The sequence below is a fragment of the Stigmatopora argus genome, chromosome 9 (genome assembly GCF_051989625.1).
Source record: "Stigmatopora argus isolate UIUO_Sarg chromosome 9, RoL_Sarg_1.0, whole genome shotgun sequence".
Classification (NCBI taxonomy): Eukaryota; Metazoa; Chordata; class Actinopteri; order Syngnathiformes; family Syngnathidae; genus Stigmatopora; species Stigmatopora argus.
The window spans coordinates 1622116-1647468 of record NC_135395.1 but is presented as its reverse complement, the minus strand read 5'-3'; the positions used below and the strand labels follow the sequence as shown (position 1 = coordinate 1647468).

Sequence of the window (25353 nt, the reverse complement as noted above, 5' to 3'; positions counted from 1 at the left end):
TATGCACACTTGGGACATGGCGAAACCCATATGTTGGGTATTGGAGAAGTAATAACAGCCACACCTGCCTTCCTTTTTTCCTTTGCTGAGACTGTAAAACAAGTCGTAATGAAAAAATGAAAAGTTAAAAAGGAAGCAATACAATTTTATATATAAAGTATACATTCATAGAATGTAACTAGCAATAAAAAAACATCTTGAGATAACAGCATATTTTCTATTATGGCAAGAGCTTCAGGTAAGACTGCTCAACTAACATTATTTACTGTGTTTCTATTGAGTGCATCTTTGAATATGCATATGATGCGAGAGTGATTCAGAGAGGTAATAAATTTTGCAAGAGTGCGTCTCGTGGGCTTCTGTCCTGCGAAAATGTTGCAACAAGCCCGCTGGTCATGAAAAGCACGGATGTTCGCTACATCATTTAACGATCTCCCGAGAAATACACATTCTCTTGCTCCCGCTCCAAGTCGGAAAAGTGCAATTGTAGCAACTTGTCATCTTGCAAAAACATCACAGTATTGTAGTATTTGTCAGAAAATCCTCAGAAATCGACAGCGCAAGTAACTGGATTGATCTTACTGACACAATTTATGTTCAGGTGGAAGAAACATACAGGATATAGCATGGTTTTTTTGTAGTCCAAGTTTCCAAATGGGAGGGCAACCACTAGAATCAAATAAATTTCAAACCCAATGAGGACAGTATATGTGAATCCTGCGATAGCAAACAGTCAAACATTCAAATACATATTAAAAATGTATTTGGACTGGCTTCGTCTGAGATTAAACATTTATATCCAGTGCCTGTATGACTGGAATGGTGTGTGTGCGCGCGAGAGTGATGCATGTGCGTATTGGCTTCGGGGGTATCGTGTTATCGAGGGGCCATCTGTCTCCTGCTGGACCATTAGCTCTTCAGCTGTTCAAAATGTGCCACAGAACAGTCAGACAGGTACACGTCTACACAAACATACACGCAGTGTCGAACAGCAATGGCTTCACCTGACAAATAATGTTTGACATCAAAGGTCAAATGGAGATCACAAGCCACACATTGGCTTACTACGACAATGTAATGCTACCTTTACGTCTGAGCTGGCAGATGTGAAGAAGACATGCATTTCAAATACATCATTCAGTTTGCGTCGCAAAGAAGGAGATGCTCATACACTGCGCGGAGTTAATCGTGTTGTAGGACAAGCTGTCTTTCTGCAGAAATGGAGGCTTGATGAGAAAAAAGCTCACCCAATCTGGCACTGACATTCGCACTGACCATATGGAGCGACATCGACTACTGGCAGCCGGCGGTGAACGGTCGGGATCCTCGGCCCTGCTGCTCCTGACCATGCTAGACTGTCTAACCCTGTGCCAAGTGAGAGAAGACCTGACTAGACTGGGCTCGGGACACAACACTCAGGGCTTCCTCTACCTGAGGGGGAAGATGGAGCTGCCCCGTGCCTGTGTGTGGAATGTGTCTTTGTTAAAAGCAGGGCCAGGGGGACAGCGAAAATGGGCAAGGGGGAATTCGTGAGCTTGTCACAAGGCAAACAGTCATATGACAGTGTCAATGCTCACAGTCGATCGGTAACTATTGTTGGGATGTGAAACGTTCCTTTGATGGGGCCTAAGAAATGACCGGTGTAATTACTGTAATGTGTTGCTTACCTGAAAAAAGTCATTTTCATTCATTCCTTTTCTGAACCGCTTATCCTCACAAGGGTCGCGGGGGTTGCTGGAGCCTATCACAGCTAACTATGGGCACAACGCACGCTTAATTTGTGGCCGGCCAATCGTAAGGCACAAGGAATCAGACAACCGTTCAAGCGGGCACTCATACCTAGGGGCAATTTAGAGTGTTCATCCAGCCTACACTGCTGCCTCTGCCACTGTTTTTGGGATAATTGACTACTTAAAATTCTTCAAAAATAGCATTAACTTTAAACGCTCTGATTTAGTATTTTAAGTCCTTCTAAATTTACACCTGAGAGATGAGGATAAAAGCCTGAGGTCCTCATGTTCCCTTTAAATGTGTCAAATTCACATGTCGCGGGGAGCTCTGTGGAAAATGACCCTGCGATTTCTGCCTGCCTGCAGTATTGTTACTATGCTTGGCTCGTGTGACAACACACAATATGATCATGCGCCCGCATTCATTGAGCTTGTAATAACCACTGGCAACTTCAACGTGTCCACGGCACTCATGTACAGTATCGATGCCCACTCAGTCATTTGTGGGCCATCTGCTCAACACTGTATCTGCATCTTAGCAAGAGGAGTGATTTACAACTGCAACAATAATAATGGTTTGGAAAAAGAATCTATTTTTACAATGACCCAGAAGGTTTGAGGCTGCAATGGGTAATACATTAATGCTCATGTCTAGAGTATTCAGAAACAGAATGATCTACACTTGAATTAATCCCAATCATTTAGACCACCTGTGTCCCAAAGACGAGACGTGTCTTGTGGTGGTATATCGTTCGAACCAACTTTCTGCCTCCAAACTGTTACCCTGCCAGACCTATATCTTGAAGGACACATCCTTCCTATGCCAGAATGCCTAGTTGGAAGCACAGGAGTCCGCCAAATTCCCAAATGGTGCAGCGAGGATTGCGGCAGTTTTAATGGGAGGGACTGGTAGCCATCTTTCGCTGCGATGCCTCACATTTGAAATTATTTGGACGTCAATCACAGTCAATAGCAACCAATGAGTTGAGTACTACATTGGTCTCAACCTTCGCACATTTTCATCGCTCATCTTCAAAAACACTATCTTGGAACTCACAATTTTATCTTTCCCAGTAGCGGACATTTTACTGGCCACCTATCCAATTTTTAATAATCAACATGCAAAATACAACAACAACAAAATGCAGTTTTCTGAGTAAAGTTATTTGTGGTATTATATTTTGTTCTTGCAACTGTGTTCTGCATATGATCGAAATACCACGTGTTTATAAACACATTAAATAAGTTTGTCCTTCATGTCATTGCCAATAGTTTGAGAAAGATTTTTTAAGTTTAAATATCCACCAATTTTTGCAATGACCCCAATGTACACTAAAAACTAATGAAACATTACCCCCTTGGTACAAGTAAATATTTCCAATACTGTTTTACTATAGTGGAGTGCGACAAAAAGTAGTTGATCTATCTAGTTTATGCTGACTTTTAATATTTTTTATAGTTCCCCCTCCACGTGTGCCCTCTTTATCACTTACATCGCACTCAATCCACGCCGACTTTCTCCCTGTTCTATTTGCTATCTGCTTCCTTTGCAACTCCCGCGTGCGTTATCCTTGTTATATCGAGGCCCTTACATTCACAAAATGCTGATGTAGCTGTTCCTTCAACTCAGCCACCTGGGGCGTTCACTCAGCCAGCTGGTAGGCCAACTACAGAAACTGTTTGCTACCTATTACTCCATCTTCTCTAGAAGATACATCCTGTGTGAGTGCTGCAGAGAAATCAATAGAGCCAGTACAGGATGTTCGTAATAAGTGGTAAGTGCAGCATGATTCATGGCTGTCCTTTGCCCAGAGCTGCTCTTTATTCCTCTCTTACTTCTGTATTGTCTCCGAAGGAATTGCCTGTAAGTTGGCATCATTTAGGACCACCAAGTCATGTTAGAATTCTGAACCAAAATGCCTAACAAACGACCTGCTTACTAGTTTTGCACCGATATCATTTGTTGGTTCCCGTTAGCGACACTGTCAATATTGTAGCTCTCTTTTTAAATACTATAAATTACTGCATATTTACTTGACTGTAAAGAATTTGTTATTATAGCTTGGTCAGACACTGCTTAACTCATTGTCTGCCATTGATGGCGCTAGGTGTCCAATCCATTTGATGTAGAAGGGTCGACATGGAGTGAACAAAGTTCATTCACTGCCACCCTACAAGTGATAAAACTGAGCTGCCAATCGTCGAAAATCCCATTTCGTAGTGGGTAAAGAGAATTTTCCGATTTTGTGACCCTCCGCAATACTAATGACGTCATTTTAGTGCTTATCAGACCAGAGCTGCTATTCAAACGTGCATCCCAGAATTCTCCCCAACACAAGAAAGATGCGCAATGAGCTGCAGATGAAATGTCACTACTACAAAGTCACCGGGTTTGGAGATGTTACCTCACTTTTTTTCGACCAGTGACAAATTGAATTCCAGGCATTTACATGGTGTTGAATTAATTCTGACAAGGTCGGTGTTTTTTGGAACTGTAGAAATATACTTAAAAAGAATTACTAACAATGTTGCCTTTTGTTAACTAGTACTCTGTCGCTTTTCATTTATAATACTGAATGATGTATGAGTCCTTTTCAGAAAGTTTCTTGTCAAAAAGATGATTGGAGTTTGTTCAAACTTTTCAACGGAGTGACTTTCCTTTAAAAACATCTTTCATAACAATTGTTTTCATGAAGCAAAACAGTGAATCATTAAGTGGATCTCTAATACAAGGCTCAATTCAAACCAAGTCCGGACAATGGAATCACCAGAAAATGTTGGCAACTAGTGTTAGTCTCACAAAAGCTACCATATACAGTTTCTGTTATGTTTCATAAAAGCTGCTTAGTGGACTAGTGGTAAGCACGTCCGCCTCACAGTTGTGATAGAGGGTTTAATACCGAGTGGGTTCTGTATGGAGTTCACGTTTTCTCTGGGTACTCCGGTTTCCTCCCTTATCCTCAAAACATGCATGGTAGGCTAGTGGATTACTCAAAATCAACTCAAAATAACTCAATTGTGAGCCAAGAGGGTTGGCCCCGGCACCCCCACAATCTTTGTGAGGATAAGCGATATGGAAATAAATGAATACATTTCTGTTACGTTTATAAATATGCGCATATTTATGCTTATTTGTGCTTGTCGAAGTCCTGCGGAGTGTTGTTGGGGTGCTGGAGCCTATTCCAGCCAACTATAACATATACAAATATGTCTACTCAAATGCATTTACATTTTGTTTTTAAATTCTGGATTATTTTGTGGGATTCCAATTTTTCTAAAAACTTTTGCGAGCCTTTTGAAGCTTTCAAACTAATGCAGAAAGGGTCGCCCACACAATGTCACTATCTGGCCACAGATCAAGTTGTATTATTTAAACACCAATCTGAAAAGCTAAACTAACTACACCAGGAATATAAATATAAAACATGTTCTAGCGGTTGCTTGTCTTCATCATATCAAAATAATGTGAGCGTGCGTGTTTGTGTCAGAACAACAATAAACGTAATTTGTCCTCTTCGCTCATTCTGACAAACATTGTTGATGCGCAAAGCTTTTTAAAAACGTCGGTGTGTCGCTAGAAAATTAAATTCCCCTCTCAGGAGGAACAAAAGTCAACAGTACATCGTATCATTTCACCTGTGTTCTCCACTGCAATTACATTATCTGCCTGGGAAGTCTTCACAATCAGTGTGAGACCGCTGCCTGTTCCCACGTCCATCAATACGGCTCCACGCTGCACATACTACACATCATTTTGACTGCCCCACCTGTTGAGAAGAGAGAGGGAGATAGACAAGGGAAGCCATCATTAGAGGGTGAATGCAGTTGTGTCTAATGCATGATGACATTAACGCTAGTATACGAGATTTCATTACAGCAAAGATACGCGCGAGGCTTCGACAAGCACAAAGTTACTGTTATTGGGGGAAAACATGACAGAGACATCAAACGGGCCCTGAGGGTAGCAAACCATCGCTTTTTCTTCTGTGTATCACAGATCCCAGTTGAAGATTAATTTAAACTTTGCCAAGCAAGAAAGTACACAGCTGAGATCACTATGGAAACTGCGCCAATCTTTCCTATTTTAAGCTTCATTTAACATTTATAGCACAGTTGTTAACCTATGCCAACCTCACATAGGCAGCTCTGAGCATATTTGTTTATTGTAATTAGGCGACTCCCTCGCTCATATGTGCCTTGGCGGCAGTGAAAAGTAAGGCAGCTCAAAGAAGGGACATTAAAGAGATGTGGCTGAGGCGATGACAGCACACTGTGAACACTGACTCGTTTACGGTTGCGACTTATGGGGTGAGTGGGGAGTGCGGCGGGGGAATGACTGAGTGTCGATGTGGTGCAGAAGAGGCAGTGCATTGACGGCGGGACGCAGGTTGAAACAACACAGTTTCGCTTGAAAGGAAAAAAGAAAAGACAGACAGCGGTTGAAGTTTGTCAGCCAAGCACAGCACTCTCAAAATGGGTTGGATAGCACAAAAGCCATGTTTTTATCCAACAGCACACTTTGTTTTACTTCCCTACAGTGCACCTGTTTTTATGCTTCCTTTGTTGTAAAAGCCATATCAGGGCTTCAGGGGCAGCAGACGTTGTATTGTGTATTTTTTTCCCCATATGTTTATATGTTAGGTTTAATTTAGATATGCAACCATTTCCTGCCTGAGGTCATGAGTGAGATGGAGTGTGTCCTTAATGAATGCGGGAAAGAGGCGAAGTACACATGAAAAGAGTGGTACTATGAATGATCTATTCTATTCCTTCTGACGATATTTGAATTCTCATCCTAAAAATATTTCTTGTGTATGTGAAATAAATCAAACAGTGTAATGACAGATTCCAATTGTGAATTCAGTGAAATAACTTAATAACTCTATAGTGTTGTATAAGTGATTCACTGTACAGTGGTACCTCGTCATACGACCGCTCGTCATACAAAATGCTCGTCTTACGGGGGAAATTTCGATCGAATAATTCGCCCGTGATGCGGTCAAAATTTCGTGATGCGACCAAGCCAGGTGGCCATGGCATTTTTTTTTTGCATATCTTTCGTGTATAACAATATCTACGAGCACGGAACGATTAATTCAGACGAGTTTCTCATACGACCAGGAAACGCACAACGCGCGGGCAAAAGAGGGCTTTCTGGGTAATGAAGTATACTCGTGCACACAACACCCATAGGCAATGGCAACCTTTCTCAGAATAAAACTTCATTACCCACAATCAATACGTGGGCTATTGTATTTCCTGTTATTCTTTCTAAGGAAAGATGCTCCCGCGATCGTTCTTTAAAGACTATTTCTCGTTGGCAAGTGGTCGTGCGTTATCCTATTGTGATGACATTTGTATGCGACATTATCGAAATATTTTGAAGGGTAGACAAAAACAAACAACTCTTGATGCATTCGTTTTGAAGACTTCGGCGGAGCGGCCAGGTGGTGTCAACCCATAGAACTACGTAAGGTAAAAAAGATTACAACAAATTTAGAATTTAGTTTTGTTTGAAGTTACATTAAACGTTGAGTGTCTATATATAGTTATCCAAGTTAATTTAAATTTGTTTGTTCGTTTACGAGTGCATTGTTGCCGTGGATAAAGCCCCCCCGTGTCTACCCTCCGCGAAATGTGTCTAATTTTACTCCTATTAAACACATTATTACTATCAAACCACTCGTTATTTATTACTTTGTCAATATATGGCGAATTATAAGAAATAAAACATTTTTTTGAATCCAATATCCTGTTTTGGGTGTTTTTTTCAGAGAGTCGGAACGAATTAATTTGTTTCCCATTCATTTCAATGGGAAACTTCCGCTCGAGTTACGAGAATCTTGTCATACGAGCTCAGTCCCGGAACGGATTAAGCTTATATCTCGAGGTACCACTGTAGTCCTTTTTTTCCTACTCCAGTTCTCTCGAAACTCAAATTCTGATTCACAAAGCAAACCAACAAAAATGAAAAAGCGACCCAAAAAAAAGTTGGGGCAGTTAAGGAGGTCAACATTCTACTGTGAATTAACAACCATTTTTTATGCAGCCTTGGTTCTCATTTTGCATTTATGGCAGCTCACTTTTGACCAGAGGCAAGTTACAAATTGGATTGCTCATCGGTAAATCCAAGGGCATTAATTGGCAAAAAAATATCCATCTCATCTTGGTGAGGCCTGATTTATTAAAGGTTTGTACGTGCAAAAAATAAAAACAGGCACATGCAAACAGATGTGCTTGCTGATCTACTAATTAATTGCCATCAGGTTTCATTTTGCGTGTTACGAAAGCAGATTCTGTGCCAACAAAAATTATTGTGACATATTGAAGCAACTTCTGAGTGCTTCTAAGTGAGCTGTAACTAGTCACAAGAAGAAAACATGCTGCAAGATATGACCTTTGGCAAAAGGATTTTCTGACGTGTTCCAGCTAAAACCACATCATTCAAAAACTAAAAAACGGGCTTATAATGAAGACAGCTTGTACTTTCATCACCTGTATAACGTTGTCCCATTGCTCCTCTTTGTTAAAATATTTAGTAAATTACGTTGGAGGTCACATGATGCCTTAATCTCGATGATGAGACAGCTATCACTATCACACACGAGCTAGATAAAGGTTAAAAAAAACTGTACTCTGGCAACGTGTACTGAACTGTAGGGTGAAGCGTTTCATATGTGGAATATTAATTTGATGGCTGTCTTGAAAGAAATATGATGACATAGAATTAGGGCCAGGAAATTCATATTTGATTATTTGGCAAAGTGCTTGTTGTTAGTCTTTTCTTGCACCGCCAATTCTTCCCCCTGAGCTCCTGCATTCCCTCTGTGGAGGCCTGGAGTTGCAGGATGACAAATGAGCCCGAGGAGGGGATCTAATAACATGATCTCTTCACGGTGAGAAAAGGGTGTCTGGAAGATTAAGACAGACGGTCAACAATAAGAGAAAGGGAGTGTTCAGCTGACTATAAACAACTCGTCTCTTTCATCCTATTGCTTCCAGATTTCATTAGCTGCCCACTGACCTGGGAGCACAAAAAAGCTGGATGGAGAGCTAGCTACCTGAAGGCAATGCCGTTTTTACAGCAGTGTAGTCAGTGGGTGACTTCAATTCACAGGGATCACATGTGCACCTAATATTGGGTAGCTAGACGGCTCAAGCTGCCTGAGCGCTGAAAAGTCCAAGATTAGTCGCACATTTGGGGGATAATTTACACGATGACGCACAAACCCACTCAACTTGAAATGACTTGAAATGGTTTTCGTTTGAATGACAAAGCTCTCCCTTCGGACGACACTGCAATTCCTCACTAAAACAATACACTATTTATGCTATGCAGTCGGGGGGAGTGCAGTTTTACACCGCCACGGCTGATGCACAAACTTCCTTGAAAACATCCTCCTAAATCAGGTCCTGTAGAGTGGTTTACATTTTGTAGCGTAAACTGAAGTGTAAAATAGAAACTGCAATACAGTTCCGGGTTTTGTGGTTTGATAATGGGAGAAATAGTACCACAGTTTCTATTGCTTTGATGAAAATCACAAAAATTGTTACTTTACTGCCATTAACCTCAGGATGTGTTGAAACTTCAAAATATTGGGGTATGTTTAAACACAATTTGTTTGAGGACTGAGAGCTTGTTTCATAAGTCTGGAGTGGGTAGTGCGATAGGGTTAGAAGTTAGCATGTCAAACGCAAAGTCAAGAGGTCTTGGCAACTCTGGCTTCCTCCCACATTTTAAAAACATATACAGTGCATTCTAAAATGTCCACAGGGTTGATTTTCTTTATGTGCCTTGCGATTGGATGACGAACAGTCTAAGTAAAATGAGCTATGGGAGGCTTTACTTGTTAACTGAGTTTAATGAGGACATGCTTTCAAGAAAAAGTCTGTAGTTGCAATCACGTGTTGAGTTGGCATTTAGCTACTGTTTGACTAGACCTTTTAATATCAAGTCAAAAGAGCTGTAAATGCATGGGAAGAACGTCATCCTGGTACAACTATATTAAAAATGAGATTAAAAACTAAAACTTTTTCTGTCACCGTCAGTGTCAGCCACTGATATATATAGTAGTAAATCCAATATTGGAAAAAATAATAATAATCCAAACATAACAAATGGTCACATTTACATATTAGTCTTTTCAACTAGCCAGATATAATTTGGAAGCCATATTTTAGTTGTTTTACCTCTATTAACCAGTAAGCTCACATAAAATTGCAAAGACTTCAAAAACGTGTAAGCACACAATGTCCTATTAGAAAAAGTATTTCTCCACGGTGGCATAGGCACCATACACAGCGGGAAGGCTAGTCAGGCCACAGAGGTCCTGGCAAACATCTGAGGGTGAATTGGGGATGTGTTGTGTGTGTGTGTGTGTGTGTTTGTGTGTGTGTGTGGGTGGGTGGGTGGTTAGTAGAGACCTCTGTATGTGTGTGTCTTCATGGCCAGTTGCATCATGTGTTACACAAAGCCCCAAGGCCAAGCATTCACTGCACCAGTATGCGCTTGGCAGAGACTGCATATGCAATCACGATAAGAGAAAGAGAGAGCAAGTGAAATGCAGGCATATTGCAACAGTCCACCCCCTACCATTGAGTTCTAATAAGGCAGATGTGTTTATACGCCATATTCTTGATGAGTGTCCTACATGCTTCACAAATAATGCAAGAATTTCCAACTCTTACTATCTCCCTGCTAACTCAAGTTTAGAGTAGTTCTTTAATAGTGATAGGTTAACTGTTATTGGATATGCGTTTAGATGGAAGCTGTTGGGCCATCGAGGGTAGAAATCAGGTTGGGGATGTTGTGATTTTCTCACGGGAAGCATCAAAACGGCATCAATTTTGACTGAGAGGGTGGAAGGAATGTTCAATTAAGAAAACACATCACACACACAAAATGAAAGTTTTGGGAAAAAAGTCCAAAGTATCAAGATTGGATGATATGAAAAGAAAAAAAGCCGAATTAACTCTAACTGTCATGTTCACCATCAGCAATAGTAATGCAATTTTGTTCAAATAATCTAAAAATGATCGCGGGTTGGAATGGAAATAAAGCAGAGTGGTAAACACCCAAATAAACGATTTGGTCTATATTTGTACTTCTCTACATCTTCTGCACATGACGTGTTAATGTGCAAGCTGGATAACAAGATAAGAACATGTTTACTTGCTCTGTATCGAACCTATCTGGAGCACAATCTAATTCCTGCAAGCTTGGTTCACTGCGTGGCTCTGATTGGATCACATTTTTTCTTCAACGAAGCAGCAACAAGAGGGAAGGCTAGAGTATAGGAGCATATTTAATTCTTGAAAACTCCGAAACAAGATCTATGTGAAAAGATTCTACTTACATACTTAGGGAAAAAAGGAGCCATTGTGTTCGTGGAGAGAATGAGACGAGGGCTGAGGACAAGACCCCCAGCTGAGGTGCCTTCAAAGCACTACAACATTGAACCAAATAGCCACCACCAGATTGGCTACTCATCGTTTTACGCGGGTTTACCATTTCAGAGATGGTACATTCGTGGTCGGAGGAAAGGTTGGACCACCTTTGTCATAGACAATTTACTGTCTGACTTCTAAGATTGCAGTTCATAGGGAGATAGTTATAAACAAATACAGTGATACCTCTAATGAGAAAGGAAGACTGATTAGGATTGACCTTTCCTGTACCTTTGTTGGATTTACTGTATATAAAAAATATGATTTCCTATCATTTTAAAATCCCTTGCAGTAGTACTATTCCATAGACCTTTAGTGTTACTGTACCAATGCCACACAGCTGGGTATCAGGACCAGGAGCCAAAAAATGGCATCGGTACAACTACGACTAGCAGAAATACAACTCTGACATCTTTGCTCCGCACTTTCCAATTGGCGGATATGGTAGCAAGGGATTAGACTTGGTTGGGAGATTAGAAGTAGTGTGCGCATTTGAAGTTGACTCAGCCAGCCAAAGACAAACTGTACATTTGTAACATGCTTGCTGAGTGTGAAAGCACAGCGGAGAACATGGGAAGTCCAAGCAAAGCTGCCTTCTTATTCGTTCCTTTCTCACTGTTGCGGTAATTGTTGAGGTTTATACTTAAACGCTGCACTGCGGAGCTCTGACTTTCATGTGAAGAATGTACACACCATTCCCTTTGAGTTGTGTTTTCATACTACTCACTTCTGGGGGCAATGAACTAGAAAATGCTAAATATGTACTGATCAACACATTTGATATATGTATAAAAGGAGCAGCAAAGTCAAAGAATGTGTCAAAGGTAAGAGCAGACTCGCATTTTTAGTTGATGATTTTACTTTTATTGCCCAGATCCATCAATTGAGTTTTGTGTGGGTGGGAGTTGAAATTCAATAGGAGTGAATGGAGAATTTCTGTGTGTGTGTTACTCAGTGACCATGAGAATTATGAAGTTGAATATGCCATTGAAAATGAATGGGTTTTTTTTTTCAAAAAGAATTGGTCTCATGAAAATGATTAAAGAATGAATTTCATTAAGTATTAATTTAAAAAGTCTGTGTCGGGTTAATTTTTGGACCACTTTTGAGTAAGCCCTGAAATCGGCTGTGTAATATGGGAGACTTTTAAAAAAAAGCAATCATTTTATAGGTGGGATGCGTTGAGTTTAGTCAAGTTATTCCTAAAATTAAGTGATTATTTTTGAAGGATGGAAGGACACATGAGGAAGGTGTAAACACTGACTGGCATGTCGTCTTTTTCTCTTATTAAGTCGATGCGGCATGCTCCCGGGAGACACATATGTCTGAAAAACACGACTCCACTATATTCACCCGCCTTTTGTGGTGTTTGCTCCCGTGTGGGAGGCGAACAGTGGTTTCGATGAGCTTTTTGCTTTTGAAACCACCATTTATTGCTTGTGCCCTTGAGTCACAATAGAAAAGATGCTTCTGCGATGCCATCTAAACAAACAGAAAGTCCCATGCAGTAAATCTTTAAGGTGACCATAAGGTAGGAGAGATGAGTTGACACTAGAGCTGCCACAAAACATTATTTGGATAACGGCCAAATCATCGATTATTTTAACGATGAGTCGACAGATCAGCTTATGTATAAATGATGTTGTTTATCATGATATTAAACTATTAAATTTCGTTGGATATGCACACTGAAACCAAAATCTATGAACTGCAAAAATATATAATTTGTTTATACGTAACTCTTATTTTTGTTTTCTAAGGCGAAAGAAGAATTTTGTTCATTTGACATTGTTCATCAAAAACTACGATATATTATGGAATATTTACTGTTTAAAAATGTTTTTTTCGGGGGGAAAAAAGAATATTTACAGTGTTTCCCTTTCAAATAAAAAGGAAAATATTGACGGTTTTTCACACATTTATTTAAAATAAAAGAGAAATAAAAACATATTAATGATATTTCTATTAAAAATACATCACTCCATCATCTGAGCTAAAATTATTTAAAAAATCTTTCTTTTGATAATATTTAGTTTGCCCAATTCAAAATATAATACCAGTGTGTACCATAAATATAGACAAACCTATCACATTCTCAGCGAGATACAAATGTGTCCTAATTCAATTGCGCAGTATGTGCGTGAATTTCCGTTTCTGTACAGCAACACTAAGCGATATATTTAATCAAAATCCCGGTGATGGAAGAGATGTGGCACCTGCTTTCGATAATCATCGTCTATCAGATGCTGCAGAAAAGCCCGGGAAGCGACTGATATGCAGAGATTCACGGTGGATCAGGATAAAAAATATAAGAGGATTTTTATCAGGAAAGCACATAACCTGCATAACCTGATGAAAAAAATACCACAAGACCTACAGAATGGAAGGAATATTACGCAAATTTAAATTATACGCAGCCACTCTGTTTAATGATACGTTTGAAAGAAATCATATGCTGTTCATTCACAAGGTAGTAATTTGTCCATCCAATCTTTAAAAAAGGTATCTTTGGGAAGAATCCTGCCGAATTAATGGGAAATAAATAAATATGCGATCGCTTTAAGAAGTTTGTACTTGTCATGGAATATGTATTGAGGAAAGAGAATATAGAGCCATAAGCACCATTCAAGAAAATATACACAAATCCACTTCAACAACCGCATGAAACCTTCTAAAAGCAGGCAACAAAAATAAATAACATGCAACTACAAAAGACATCTTTTTCACAGTGGTTTTTGCCTGCGGCATGTGAATGAAAATAGAGTTGCACAGTTCTTCCTTTTAAAAAAAATGCCACAGAGCATCACCATCAGTCAACAACACAATGCTACTACAATCAAAATTGGCAATGACTATACGTTCCACAAAATATGACATCAGCTTGAATTTCCAGAGTACGGGATGAATAAAGTTTGATCGAATATAATCTAATCTTCCTTTAAAAAAGGAAAGTTGCCTGTTAAATAACAACGTGAAGAAATATATTTTTTTAGCTTTTGAGAAACATTTGGAGTTTTGGGTCGTTTTTTTTTTTTTTTTTTTTAATTCACAGCAATTTACCGCAAGTGGGGCGAACCAGGACATTTCTGGCCTAAGACAGGGCATTAAACCTACTCTACATAAACAATTAAACACTCCTTTTCACGGAAATGTTTTGAACAAGTATGCAACTTGCTTCTGCAAAGTTGCTTAGTGCAGATTTGAAGATGTTTTTACCCTTTCTGTAAAGTGTACACATCAAGTCTCATTTTTTTCTGTTTTAACTGCATACATATCAAAATAAAAGCAAGTGTATCAAAATAAGGTTCCTTAACCATGGATGAACTCAAAACGGAAAACCCTTGTGGGCCGGACTAGACCCATGGGGGACCTATTCTGGCCCGCATGCGACAGGTTTGACACCAAGCCTTTAGCTTGGGTGTAACCTCAACTGACTTGAGGGGCGGGTATCTGGGTTTCCACCTGCACGGGTGCTGAAATGCTGCAACAGATCGTAAATGTGGCATCTGACTATCTGGCCTTTCTGTTTCCTGCTGTGTCATCTCACTGGGCTCATCCTGACCCCTAACGCTTGTTAATCAACTTGATAGATGATCATGTCATTACTATTTATCCCCCTGTATGCAGTGTCAAAATCTCACCACCAGATGTCCGTACATTCTGTACCGCTGTAGTGACCTTTGTCTCGTCGCTTAATGAGTTCCCGGAGCACAATTCTCTCAAGGTGTCACTTGTTGGAGTTGTGACCACTCACGCAAGTGTAATAAGATTAAATACAAGAGCTGCGTGATGAAATCCGTGTTTTATAAGAGCAGTGTCTAATATTTTGACCATGTGCAACTGAGGAAAATAAAAGAAACATTCAATGGTAGGGTTTAAAGCAATTTTGCATCAGTCAACTTCAACAAACACGTATACAACTTCATCTGCATTTAAACGGGATTCTATAAGAATGATGAAGGCAACATCCATGACCCTGCTCTGCATTTCATTACAACAATTTCAAAAATGATTTTATGAATACATAATCTGTTTTCTTTCTCTCTCTTTCTTTGCGCTTTCTCACTGACGGCGGTAAACAGAAGGACACTGAGAGATAAGAAGAAGAGAAATAAGCAGGGGAAAGTTCAAGACCGAGCACAGCGACAACCAATTACAATAAATCACTGCACATTTTCATAGAGTGTGAACACTAAGGGTATCAGCCTATGGGTGCCTCCATATACAAAACAATTTGCGGTAAAATGCTCACAACAATGATTATCCCACAATACAGCAATGATCAATACACGGTTCAGGAAATAAATCTATGACATTCTACCATATAGATAGAGAACAGAAAATGAACAAATTTACTCATTAGAAAACAGAGCAGACATGCATTCAATGTTCATGTTTCATGTTCATGTTCATTGATGGGACTATCACTGTTTTACACTGTTTTAGTGGCCCTTCGACATTATTCTTGTCTATATCTAGAAAATGTTTCATAGCAATCTGTTGGTTCCTTTGCTAAACAGTGACATCTTTTTAAAACCATTCATTGATTCTTGGCGGTAGCTTTTCATTAAAGTATCCAATAGTTTACTCAATTACAAATGACCACGTTGATATATGGTCACACCCTTACTACCATATGTTTACTACATTGTGTCATTCATACGGTACACGGTCGATTGGTCGCCGGTCTTTTGGTCGCCGATCTTTTGGTCGCCGGTCTTTTGGTCGCCCGTAAGGTAAGTGATAATTACCATTTAAATCGTTGCTCAAATACCCTAAATACAAACTGCGAATTACTATTTAGTCATACTTAATGCCCTAGTAATTATTAGGCTAAAGAAAAGCTCCAAATTTCCCGGACTTTTATTGTTTTTTGTTGGAGAACTTGTTAAGACCCTGTCTGACGTAGCTTCTTAAAGGGACAACGCATGTACATCCAAACTGTTATACACTCACACGTCGGCTCAGTGAAACTGCTCATGGCCATTGTTGGCTTTTATTGATGCGTAGACCGTCTTGTTTTACCTTGTTTTGTCGCCGGTCTTTTGGTTGCCCGTCGTCGCGGTCGGGGCGACCAAAAGACCGCGACCAAAAGATCGGTGACCAAAAGACAGCGACCAAAAGACCGGCGACCAAAAGACCGGCGACCAATTGACCGCACACGCATTCATACATGTTCCCCAAAACAAGAATTGTTCCTGGAAAAAAACAAGAGGACTAAAACGGAAGAAATTTAAATAAGGAAGGTGCCCTGACACCAAATGGCAAGAGGAAAGAACAGCAATAAAACCGACAGTGGGCAGGCAAGGTGTTAAAAGTTGATTAGGTTGTTAAAGGTCACATTGTCGGGCCTCATCAGCTGTCCCAGTGGAGCGCAAAAACTAACTCTGGGAGCCTCCACACTGCTGCTAATGAGACAGAAGAGAAGGTATCGCTGCTAACATATGGATATATCCAGCTCCCATTTACACGTATTCTCTCAAGGTACATACGACTACCTGGCTCATAATGTGATGACATTACAAAAGAACATCTTGCCTCGCCTCAAGTAGATGGAACAAGAGCTGCACAAAATCTTACAAGATACAATGGGGAGGAATGTGAACAAAAAAAGCACCATTGACATTTTAAATGTTTTTACCTAAGCATCAGCATTACAATGAACTTGGGAGAACCCGGATAAACTTAAGAACAGTCGGCAACGCAGTATGCTAACCAGGTGTCTATCTACAGAAAGTTGAAAGTGAGTGAAAGTATGTTCACTGCCGCAATCTATTGGTTGTCGCTAAAACTTTTGCTCCGACATTAAAGCAAACAAAAAAAAAACATACAGAACTTTTTTTTCCAGATCTATCGGATTTTCCGGACTATAAATCACATTTTCCCCCATCATTTAGCCTGGCATGTGACTAATTCTCAAGTACAGCTTATATATGTTACTGTTATTATTTATTTTTAACGATCAAACTGTTGTTTTAAGGCTGTAAATGTTAATGTTACAATAACAGATGCCTGTTCATTATTTATGTTCTCCATTTAACTATGTTTACATTAAAGTATGTTTGTTCTTGGTTTTTGGTTAAATAAAAAATTGCCTCTCTCTAAAATGCGACATACTCCAGTGTGATTTATTCATACTTTTATTGTTCCTTTTATTCATTTTTAATCATATTTGGTGTAGTTTTGGTCTTCCATAGTGATGACCTCTCACGGATTTGGACTCACTAGTCTAAATGGTCAAACCAGTTATAAATATTACTATCCACTGCCAGTACGACAAAAAAAATGTATTTTCATCCCACCTACACACACATGCACTCACAGTTCTAGTATAAACAGGACATACAAATTAGAAGCATGGAGTTTCTACTCAGTACTGTTTAAAAAGTCGCTGATATGTGATAACTCCTGATGAATACTTCGAATGTATTTTCCTTTCAGAATGAGAGCCAAGACTAATAATGGCCTTCAAACCAATCCCTGTGTATAGCATGCTTTATATTATCTGTACAATACAGCAAGCGCAGAGCCATTTGCGAGGCAATTATCATATTTCCAGCAGATGCATTTATTAAAGCTTCACCTTGTTTGCCTTGCTGCATCTAAATCAGGCAGAATGGATTATGGACCACTATTTTGTTAATACTGAAATAATGTCCTATTCGCATGACAGCCAAGGCGCTCTGTCAATGTCCGTTTCTGTCAAACGCATTATATGCTGCAGTGATCAATATTTTTCATCGCCACCACTTTGTTTTACCCCTCACATATAAGCACCTCAGTAATTGACATTTGCACAATTTTCAGGGCCACTACCTTTCTTTGCTTTGCAAGTAATTATTAATGTATATGTGCCCGAGTATACGCCTAAGTACATGCCCTCTACTTTCAACGCTATTATACTGAATAATCTGGACGATAATGGCATTTTTATGTTTTGGGGCTATTTCCACTTTTTGAATTGAGGCAATCATGATGTGATTGTAGTGTAAAACAGGTGTCGTCCTCTGGGTTTTGTAATAGTCAATGTTTTGTAATATGGAATCTTTTACATGAATGGAGCTGCCATTAATGTATTGAGTGGTGCTTCTTTTAGTGTGTGTGTGTGTGTGTGTGTGTGTGTGTGTGTGTGTGTGTGTGTGTGTGTGTGTGTGTGTGTGCCCAGGCCACTGGGGAAGGCAATGCAGTAAAATGAAGTCATTAACAACTTGAAGCCGTATTTGAAGAATGTGTGCGTCACCATATATGTAATAGTGTCCATATTTCAATTTTTTTGCAAGTGGAGAGAAAATCAGCTGACCAGCGTCATCTATCGACCAAAAATTCAGTATTGTTTTTTTTTTTTTACTCAATTCATAAATTTAACAGATTGTAACTTGGTGTTATTTTAACAAAGATTATGATTTCAGAAAATTGATTGGTTTTTCTTTTCAGACTTTTGATGTAAGGCAAATAAGCTAAAGGTGAAAATGAGGAAATTAACCTTGTTTTTGATCAATTACATGATCTTTACTCACTTATTCTGTAGCTTTTGCGACAATATTAATCGTGAGTGATCACCCCCTTTGGCAACAAATTATGGAATTACCAACCTTGGAGGATCTTTAATCAGTTGATATTGGTTATTGACAAGACCCCAAACTAACGGTTACTTCTTCAGACCAAAAAGATGGATTAAATTATGGAATCATTTAATTATAAGGAAAAAACATCAACGCATCTTTTAAAATGTAATTCTCAAAACTAACACCTGAATCAGATTCCATCAGATCATTAGACTGCAGTTCAGTAGCCTTTTTATAACCAGCTGACTGAGTTGAATCATGGCGCCAGCATGACAAAATTGAAATAACGGCGAGGATTATAACATTTCTTAAAAAGGGTAAATAATCATGCAGTGTTGCAAAACATGTTGGTTGTTAACTGTCAACAGTGATTAAAATCTGGACCAAGTAGAAACTACTTGGGAGGTTTGTTAGAGGCAAACATACTGAAAGAAAGAAATCAATGCAACGAGACTGTCTTGAAAACAACATTCATTTTCCGTACCACTTATCCTCACAAGGGTCGTATAACAAAACAAACTAGAGTCAAAATATGTGGCCGAAATGTGAGAAACCTCCTAAAGGAAATGGGATTTAAATAGAGAAATGCCGACGAGAAGCCGTCATTAGTAAAAACTTAAACAGAAAAGAAAAAAGGTTATTGAGGTCTAAGGAAAAAGCAGTGGACTGAGGATAACTGGATGAAAGTTGAATTTTTGTTTGGTGCAGTGCCAATGAGATTTGTGATGAGCAAATTTTAACAATCATTGATAAAATGGCACTATGACCAACACTGCAAACTTATATTGATGTTTGAGACATATTTCTTCTCTCATTAGTTGAAAGGATGTTTAGAGATGATGAAATCTTTTTGTAAAGAAATATTCATACATGAGACACACATAAGGGTCATTTCATGGCCTATAAATAGTCAATCCAATTTAAAATCTGTGGTGAAGTGAAAATGGTCCTGGACAAGGCTCCAAGCGACAAAACTGAATTGAAGGGTGCTGATTGTCACTCAATCATAAGTCTTGCCACAAAGACTACACGCTGTGATTCCATAATTTTTCCCTCTGCTTGGTTTGATAAAGAAACCGTTACTACTGACAACCAAACCTTTTTTTCTCTTCATTTCTAATAGTGTTTCTTAAAGCCTGAAAGTTAAAGCCATTAGACAACATTTAACTTTCGTGTCGGATCCATGATTTCTTTTTCATCCTCAAAATTAAATAACTGACCGGAATATCCACCGGGATATACTTTTTTTGCCATGGGTTGTACAATACACATAACCTTTGAATACTAAAAAAAACCCTTTTGAATTAAAAGTGAAGTATTCCACAGACAAGATTGCCATTGCCTTATTTCATATTTTTGATATTGCCCATGAAATACTGAAAATGAGAATCTACACAGACTTCTACTGTAAACATAAATTCATATTTTCAAATATGACCACTGGTTTGAATCTGGTGTTAAACCCTCTGTATTTAGATTCGAGAAGGCATTACATGATTGGAAATTTTGTACAATGATACGTATCCCCAAATCCCCTGGAAAATTGAGGTATTTTGAATAATACGGGTCATTCTTACATGGAAATGAGTCCTATAAATATGAAAGCTAAAAGTCTACGCTTTAGTCAAATATTTACCCCAAACAACAGAGAAGGATCTTTTCAATGTAGGTGCGCGTTTGTGTGTTTCCTTCGGATTGCGTGTGTATGATTGCGTGCATGTGGAATCGAAGTCCCTCATAATGAAACGCCCTTTCAGTGAGCTGGATCACAGGGTAAGGCTATCAGATGCGATGGCTGCTATTGCCGGGCTCATGCTGTGTAATAGCCAATCACAGATATGAAAACATCTTTCGAGCACATCTTGCTCCTCACTTGTACTGTAGCGATTTTAATTTAGAACGGCACACGGCCTGAAATATCAGACATGCATTCAGGGAAGATTGAGGGTGAAAATATGAAGACAAAATCACACTCACTATCAGTGTAGGCTACATCGCTAATCAATAGCAGTGCACTTTGTCTTTCCTAAAAGATAAAGTGGGTTTATTCTCACCATTACGTCCCCCATCTTGGTGTGCTGACCCACTGATGTCTATTGGCAACCATCCCCAGAGACATATTAGTCATTGACTCATAGTAGGACAGAGCAAATACATACAACCTTATATGACCTCTGCCCCGTGAGCTCAGATGACCCCCTAGTTAATGAGTTGTGTGTTTGCCAAACATCTGCACGGTTAGAATAAATATATCTTAACCCTGACCACAAATGGGAGTTAGGTCATCGCAAAACAAACACAATAATTGGTAAGTAGCATGAATGTTATCTTAAAACATTCTTTCTGAAAATGTTGATTATCATAATAATCCTGCCTTAAATCAGAGAATGTGTGCTCGGCTCAAACATAACGATTTCAACAATTTTATGGTAACAATGTCTCTAAAATAGTAATTGTTCTTAAAATAGTTGATTTATTTGATGTTCACTTGGAGGTTGATTAATCGATTAATTAATGCAGCCCTACTTTAATGATGTCATTTTATTCACACCTGTGACCTGAGAGTTTAAAATTTCAGTTTAGGGTCTACTATTTGCCCAGTAAAGGAAATTAGTCTGGAACCCAGGGTATCAAAGGTTGACGAGATGTTTCGGGCCGATATAACAGGATGACTCTTGTGTTCACTGTTTGGATTATAATCTTTGTTAATTGTAATATTATCCCAGCTAGTGTTACAAAAGGAGGTGGCAAAATATTTAACTTCTAATATGGACGTTATGTAAATAATGAATAGTTGCCATTAATAAGGACCATGCTTTGAAAAAAAAGCATAGTGGCCTCAAGTATCGGGTAACAAAACCGGCTTTCAAAATTGGCACTTAGCATTTTTTTTAATCGCCATCGGCCTTTGAAAATACCATAAAGGTCGACCTCTACTGGGCATAATTTAATTTGTTCTGCACATGAAGCCATCATACTCTCATATGGATTGGCAGACAAACTGGCACTCCAAAGGAAGCAATAATGATGACGGAGACACACCGCAGAGATGAGTTTGCGCATGAATATTTGTTGGTCTCTATGTGTCAAGTGATTGGTTGGTGACCAATCAATGGTGTACGCGACCTCAATGTCAGCTGAGATAGGCTCCAGCGCACTCACAACCCTAAAAATGACAGGAGGAGAAAATGTTGCCATGTACACATGAGAGCACACCAAGGCAAGTGATTAATGAAATGACCCCTGAACGCCACACTAACCCTCCATCATCAAACACACACTAGAATAGCACGGCTATGTATATATACGCATGAACCTGCCAATTATTCTGCGCCTTAACGGAAACTCTCTCCATCTGAGGTGTGATTGGAATAACAACTATTCTCCAAAGCATGCCATCCTCCATTCCCTGCGGGGTATCATTGAAGCTTCCACGGAAGGAAGGAAGGAAGGAAGGAAGGAAGCATGACAAGGTAAGGGAGAGGATAAGTCCACAAAGGGTACAACGAGTATAATATCAAACCGTTTATTGAGGTCTCGCCTTAGGTGTTTTCACGGAGACCCGAATAAGCAAAAAAAGGGGTTAAAAAGGGGGGAGAGTTGAGCATTAGGTGAGGACGGAATGACGGGAGAAAAGTCAAAGCTGGGTCTCCCTGGCAGCGTTCCGAGGCAGAGGCACTGTGAGAGTGAGTGCCGTCTGAGTGACACTCACTCTCATACCCACCCCCCTCTGGGGAAATAACCCTCTTAATCCAGCATGCTCTTTCAGATAGACAAGATCCCCCCTTCTTCTCACAGCCAGGATATGAAACGCTCCCCCTTGCGATTCAAATACCTGGGATAAGGGCTGGAAAAATCTAATTGACAACAATGTTACGCCAAGCAGCTTAGGAAAGACATCAACGTCTTACGGTTGCCTTCTTTCAAGCACGCAAGGCGAAAAGCCATTGGTTGCTGACATAAGGAAGTGACCTGCCATTGGGTTGCTTGTTGGGAGGGGGCCTGACACAAGTGTTTTAAGTCTTTTAAACATGTTTGGACCAAGACACTGTGACCTGATCAGCATACATGTGCTTATTTGCCACAAAGACACATCATGTTACAAACACTTGCAGACCGAGCTAATTAACACTCGACAATGCCGGCCGAGGAGAGGAATCAATAGAGTCAAGGCGGGCCTGGTCGCAGCAGTTCGAGCAATAAGGCCCTCTTTTTCAACGCGAGCCGGGGGAGGTCTTTTTCTCGCCATACAGGAAAATCACTCCACAATCAGACTGCTTGGTACACAGAGCATACTGCAGACCATAGATGTGCAGGCACACATGCACAGTGTGATATTATATTAGCATTACAAAGGCTTTCTCACCATCTGTGTCACGCCGCGTTCCCAAGCTCTGAGAACTGATGTTTCCATAGGTGCTGTTCTGATGGCTCCAAATGACAAACATATTTATTAGTGACTCTCTGACAGTAACCAAATCAAAGCACTTTGGCTATTTCAACATGCAACTTTGTGTGCTATTCATATACAGTGGTACCTTGACATAGAGTATTAGGTTTTATCTTGTTTTACCTAGTATGTGAAAAGAGCTGCCTTTATTTCGGTGTCAGGGTCTGTTCCATGGTATACTAAAATTTAAAATTGCATGTTTTGAAACAAAAACGAATCTGTATAAAAATACACAGCAAGTGCTGGTATGTATGCTCATTTTAATGACCATGAATGTGCATCACAAAATGCTAGTGGGCTAATCCGATTAATTTCATCTCGACGCAATCAGCAGTCAAAATCAGTTACATTTGTAGTGATTCACTTGATTGCCGATTTCCCCAAGCAATCAATCGGTGCGCTTTTAATTACAACAACATTTTCAAATACAGTACTATTATCATATAATCAAAATATTGAACGGAATCAATGTATGATAGCTGATTTCCAAACGTTGTTGGGCTAATATGAGACTCACTCTAAAAAATATCAAGTCTGAGTTACCTTATACATAAAAAAAACTTTTTCATCAGTATGAATTTGAGAATTAATATTTTTAAGTTGTCAATTATCGATTGGCGACCAATTTAGGGGTTAGTGTATTCCACCTTTTGCTCAAAGTCAGCTGCGATAGGTGAGAGCTCACCCTTTACCAAGAAGCAGGATAAGCCTTCGAAAACGGATGTCTGTATAATCTGCAATTCATTTTGTTAGTATCCCAGCGACAACATCTCTTAGTATTCACAGTCAAGTTAGAAAGGAATTATAATGTCTAGCCCACACTTATTCCCAAAATGTGCTGATTTTGTGACCTTCTCTACAAGAGCGGTGTGGAAAAATCCTATAAAGAGCTATGTTCCGCTCAGTAAGAGCAGATAGAGCTCAGTGCTTTAGTTGGCGGTCGGCAGGAGTGAAAAGACTTGGCTCGTTCACACAGCTCCCCTTGCTTTCCACTGTAGCCTGTTGTCACTAGCCCCTGGGCCGACGCCAGTCGCCTACTTGGCAGAGAGAGGTGCTGTACAAAGCAAATGGCAGAACTGGTAAATAATGCTGATAGACTGTGATACAGAGAGAAGCGGATTCTTTCTTCTACAATCCACTTTAGCGAAGAGAACGCCACCACCGTTTGTCCTAATCACTTTGAAAAGCCGGGGAAGAATTGATCTAGCCTTTGTGTTATCGTACATGATGAACAACAAATTGCTGTGAGGTCTGCCATGGCAGGCGTTACAACAGGAGCAAGTAATTTACCACTGAAGTTGAATGCTAACAATCACGCAGAGGTAAGAGGGGACGGCGGACACCGTTGGCAAACAATCATCTAAGCGGTGATGTCTTTAAATGGAAAAACATTTTGGGGGACAAATACTATTATCTTCATGACAAGCTACTGCACCAATGAGATGACTTGGATTTCAAATTGTTATTGTCATACATATAATCATCAGTCACAAAGCAAGAGAGGTGGGAAATTACCTTACCTGCATATATACGAAATAGAGAAAAACTAGTGACAAAGCTTCCATGTCGAACATACATAGTAGTGTATTCCATTCCTCTTTCAACACTAATACACTCTACTTAACTACAGTTGATAAGTTGTTAGCCAATATGCCTCACAATTCTAAGGCTTGTTATTCAAATCAAAGTGTCTGCCTTCCAGTAGAGAGTTTGCATGTTTTTCCCATGTATGCTGTGTTGGTTTTCTTTCACATCCCAAAATATGCATGTTAGGTTCAACACTGAAAAGTGTGACTGTAATGCTATCTTGTCTGGGAACGGCTAGTAACCATTTCATGGTGTAAACTGCCACTCACTTGAAGGCATCTTGGGAAAGGATTGAGTAAAACGATAGTACGAACCTACTAAAAATGAAAATCTGAAAATCCATTATCAATTTTAGTGGTGTGGTTCCTCATCTGGGTTTGATTGAACACTGTGAGTCAGTCTCAGAGGTTCAGTGAGTCTCCTAATGTCTGATTGGGATGATTGCGACAGGCAGATATGAGCTGCAACTCAACTCCAAATGTTCATGTCAAATCACTTGGCCATAACATTTAGTGTCACCAAATTGTGGCCCACACTTATTGCTCAGAAAGCCCTTGAGATAGCTCTGTATATA

The 25353-nt window shown here is 39.6% G+C and overlaps 1 protein-coding gene across 2 annotated transcripts in view; it reads right to left on the bottom strand.

Annotated features, from left to right (window-relative positions):
• LOC144082756 (neurite extension and migration factor-like) overlaps nucleotides 1–25353 on the bottom strand; it is a 72096-nt gene that overhangs the window by 8830 nt on the left and 37913 nt on the right. For both annotated transcript variants that reach the window (XM_077610157.1, XM_077610156.1), the window contains exon 2: nucleotides 5367–5497. In XM_077610157.1, the coding sequence (XP_077466283.1) occupies nucleotides 5367–5448 (82 nt within the window). In that variant the 5' untranslated portion in view covers nucleotides 5449–5497. The remainder of the gene's footprint in view (nucleotides 1–5366; nucleotides 5498–25353) is intronic.